Source organism: Arachis ipaensis, chromosome B05, assembly GCF_000816755.2.
Source record: "Arachis ipaensis cultivar K30076 chromosome B05, Araip1.1, whole genome shotgun sequence".
In the NCBI taxonomy this organism is placed as follows: domain Eukaryota; kingdom Viridiplantae; phylum Streptophyta; class Magnoliopsida; order Fabales; family Fabaceae; genus Arachis; species Arachis ipaensis.
The window spans coordinates 40,420,668-40,425,300 of record NC_029789.2 but is presented as its reverse complement, the minus strand read 5'-3'; the positions used below and the strand labels follow the sequence as shown (position 1 = coordinate 40,425,300).

General features: G+C 34.0%; 1 protein-coding gene across 1 annotated transcript; it reads left to right on the top strand.

Annotated features, from left to right (window-relative positions):
• LOC107643555 (peptidyl-prolyl cis-trans isomerase CYP23) lies at nt 954-3,897 on the top strand. Its single transcript, XM_016347235.2, has 8 exons — nt 954-1,185; nt 1,502-1,615; nt 1,724-1,872; nt 2,213-2,285; nt 2,377-2,466; nt 3,291-3,330; nt 3,487-3,569; nt 3,656-3,897. Exons 1-8 carry the CDS (start codon nt 1,075-1,077, stop codon nt 3,674-3,676), a joined length of 681 nt encoding a protein of 226 aa, XP_016202721.1. The 5' UTR covers nt 954-1,074; the 3' UTR covers nt 3,677-3,897.

The following is a 4,633-nucleotide window of genomic DNA, read 5'->3' as shown; positions in this document are numbered from 1 at the left end:
TAGCTCCAACTGTCCTGTTTGAAGATAATGCAGCATGCATTGCTCAACTTAAGGGTGGATACATCAAAGGTGATAGAACAAAGCATATTTCTCCCAAATTCTTCTTCACTCATGACCTTCAAAATCAAGGGACAATTGATGTCCAACAGATCCGTTCAAGTGACAATCTGGCAGATTTATTTACAAAGTCACTCCCAAAATCCTCCTTTGAAAGATTGGTACATAAGATTGGGATGCGCCGATTTTGAGACATTAAATGATGTCGGCAAGAGGGGGAGACTGTACTCTTTTTTCCTTGGTCAAGTTTTTTTTCCCATTGGGTTTTTCTTGACAAGGTTTTTAATGAGACAGTCCCCATCACAAAGGATATTGTACTCTTTTTCCTTCACTAAAGTTTTTCCCACAGGATTTTCCTTTAGTAAGGTTTTAATGAGGCATATCCCTAAATGAGCATCCAAGGGGGAGTGTTGAGATAAGATTTGTTACGTGGATACCCATTTATGAAGGGCGGTGTAGTATTCTCAAGGAAGAATGCTTTTAATAAGCATTTGAAAATCTATCCTATGTACATCTATAAATAGAGGTTCAAGCCTCTCAAAGTTACATAACAACAGAACAAAATACCATTCTCCCTTTCTTACAAATAAATCAATCCTCTTTTATGCTGCAATCAAATACTCTTCTCCTAGGGCTCATATTAAATAAATTCTGATTCGGCATAATGCATTTTTGCTCGTTACGCAGTCCCTAGCTTTAAATTCAACTTAAATGTTATAAAATTCCAGGCCCCGTCCAAAAAAAGAAGAAAATGTTTTAATTTATTCTTGCTGGCCCAAACTAATTTATTGAGAAACAAAAATATTTCTTGTATCACCTTTCCAAAAGAAAAGTATAATATTTTATAGTATCAACTATCAATCCATATCTGTGAACCAAAAAACATAAAAAAAATGCCATGCCCGTTAAACACACCAACACACAACTTTTCTACTCAGGACTTTAGTTTTCCGAAATTGGGATGGTTGACTCCAATTTCAGGAGCTGAAGCTGTTTCCAAATCTAACATTGCTCAAAATGTATAGCCCAGGATTCAGCTTTATGATCAATGCTTGCATTTTGTTGTCATTGATGTCTTTAATTTCTTCCCTGGAACCCCAACTTGGATCCACCCGCGTTGTCTTTCAGGTTTTTTACTTCAAAATTTACTTTCTCTTTGACCTGCTATTCATAATTGCTTGAATCTGTAGTGAAAGTTAAAGTCTTGAGCTGAGTTTCAATGTAAGGGCTGTTGATGTTGTAATCTATGGATGCCCATGTTTGTGATTTAGCTGAAGTATATTATTTATTATGTTTATGTGTGAAAAATTGGAATCAAGTGGTTGATGAAGTGAGAAATTTATCCATCTTGACTGTGAAGTTTGTATGCACATAACTTGTTTGATAAATTGACATCAGCATCTGTGTTGTTGTTCATGGTGTATCACTTGTGTTCTGAATGCAGACAAATTATGGGGATATTGAATTTGGTTTCTTTCCCACTGTTGCACCCAAAACTGTTGATCACATCTTTAAGCTTGTCAGACTTGGAGGTTATAACACTAACCATTTCTTTCGGGTATGTTTCTCCGGGGCATAAGTAAGTAACATCAGGTATTTATGTAGTTGGTGGCTGCAGCATGTAAGTGATTGGTTTTTTTACTTTTGTTCTAAATTCAATGTTCAGGTGGATAAGGGGTTTGTGGCCCAAGTAGCAGATGTTATGGGCGGAAGATCTGCTCCAATGAATGAGGAACAAAGAAAAGAAGCTGAAAAGACTGTTGTTGGCGAATTTAGCGAAGTCAAACATGTTCGTGGTATTCTTTCTATGGGAAGGTTAAGTTTCTCTAGATGGAAGCTATTGGTTCTTTAGTTTTGTATGATGTTTCAAATACAACTGTGTGGAACGGAAGTGTTCATTTGTGATGTTACGACTGATGCAAGTTTCTTGAGGATGTTATCAGTCGCAGGGACTGGGGAGCTTTTATACATTCGAGACTTCTTGTAGAAAATCTAGAGTCTAAAGTTTAAAAGATTTTTATAGGGAATAATCAGTTTGTTAGTTAGATAACGTACTCATCTTAATTGTATTGCTTATGTTCTAAAATTCTTAAACCATTTACTCTTTTAGTTTTCAGTGACTGTTCTAAAATTCTATTTAAGATTGTTCTTACAGGTATGATGATCCAGACAGTGGTTCATCCTCATTCTCGATACTACTTGGAAATGCTCCTCATCTCGACGGCACGGTGGGATAGATATAGTGCCCTAACGTCATTTCAAATGATTCAGTCAAATGTACTTCATTATGTACTGTATGCTGATATGAGCTCTTTTCAGTATGCAATATTTGGAAGAGTTACTAAAGGTGATGATACATTGAAAAAGCTCGAGCAGCTGCCTACCCGTAAAGAGGGTATATTTGTAATGGTAAACTTAAAACACCTATCCATATTTTGCATTTTACCATTCTTTTAGTGTTAAATTGTGGATCATATGCATAAATTAGTTAATAAATTTACATGTGAGATGCTTATGGATTTTCTTTGCAATATTCTTCTATTCATTTATTTGAAGAGAAGCTAGAGGCAGACCTTGAGAGACTTATGAGACAAGAAACAGAGTGTGTGTTTTTAGGAAAATTGTTCTATATAGTAAAATGTAGCCTAACTCTTCCCACTTTTTGTTTTGCTTCTCAAATGTTTACATAATTGGTATCAAGTCTGGATAAAAGAGAAGGGCTGTATTGGGCAGTCAACAACCATGGTAAACATTGTTGAATCTTTATGACATGGTTGCTGTTTTTGTATAGTAATGTCTAGCATGCAGATTGGAATTCTTCACCTGCAATCTTTTATTGCCGAGGTCGAGGGTCGTTTTTGTAATGAAGTTAAGAAAACTCTGTTCAAATAACTGTCGTTCAAGTTTGTCTGAGGGTGAAATGTAATTTGAATGATGATTTTTTGGCTTTTCTGATCTATCTTAATGTTATCAGTTATCGGTTTTTGTGATTGTTGTAGTCGGCATCAGAATGTTTTGCAATTTAACAGTCTCTAGCATACACTCCTCACTCTGAAATTGTTCTGAAGTGTTTCTAGACACACTGTTTTTACATTTATTTCCTTCATCCCCTGCCTCAACATTTAACCCATCCTCAGAGAATTCCTAATTATCCTTGGTTAATGTTTTCAAACATCCTTCCGATTCTTATTTTCTTTAAGTAATAATATGATTTTTTTTCCCCTTTTTTCCAGCCAACAGAACGCATCACGATTCTGTCATCGTATTACTATGGTAAGATTCTTTCAAACTTAAATGTTTTGTTTAGTTTCTTATTCTAGCATTATAACTTGCGATGTGCTACTTGATCCTCTAATTTTGTTGAAGCCCGCTGGTTTTCGAGCTCATTCTCTATTACAATCTTCTGAACCATGCTTGCTGTATTTTTAGACACGGAGACAGAAAATTGTGAGCAAGATAGATCGATATTGAAGCGCAGGTTAGCTGCATCCGCTGTTGAAGTTGAAAAACAGGTAATTGATCTTGGTTTTCTTGAACACACACCAATATAATTATCCCTGTTCTGCTATTAACATGGGTTTTATTTTTCATTTTACAGAGGATGAAATGCTTCCCTTGATGAGAGCACAAGCAAGATAAATATAATGTAGGAATGAGTATCATTCATACTCCTTTTTTTTTTTTAATAAAAATTTATGAGCATTATGTTTATGTACCCTTTTTCTTAACGTCAAAGCAAAAATATTGGATTAGTGTGTTATTATGGTTTGTTTGATAGAAGATCCTGTAAGTATCTTCTGAGTGCCGCTCAATGTTTGATATGAAACACAAATTTATTGACATAGAATAGAAATTTTTTTAGATAGCACAGAAATTTTTGCAAATAGTACAAGTTTATTGTTATAGCATAGAAATTTTTGCCCAAAACACAAATTTTGTCCATGGCACAAAATTTTTTACACATAGCACATAAATTTTTATTGTGAATGTATTTTGTTAGTTGGGTGAGTTAATATTCTGTACATATGGTCTTTCAAAAATTTTTGTGCTATACATAAAAATTTCTGTTGTGCATTAAAACTGTGTTGTACACTAAAATTTTGGTGTTATATGTATTTTGTCGGTTGATATTTGGACATATAGTCCTTCAAAAAATTTTGTACAATGCACCAAAATTTTTATGCTATGTGCATTTTGTTGGTTGGTGTCAATATTCTGGGCATTAGTTCTTTAAAAAATTCTGTGTTGTGATTTAAAATTTCTATGATATAGTCTGTTTACATATATAGGAGAAGAAGATATATAGGAGAAGATGAAAAAAAAAGACCACGATGATGATAATAAGTAGGATGAGAAGGGAAAAAAGAGGAGGAAAAAAAAACAAACAAGAGAAGAAGACGACGTTGACAACATTGAAGAAACGCGCTATAACTAGTGAACTTGGTTGGACTTAGTTTAGAAATCATAACTAGTGAACTTGGTTGGACTTAATTTAGAAATCATTTGGCCGTCTAACTTTATTAAATAAATTATATTTTTATTTTTGATAAACTGATTATGAATGTATTTACCATTT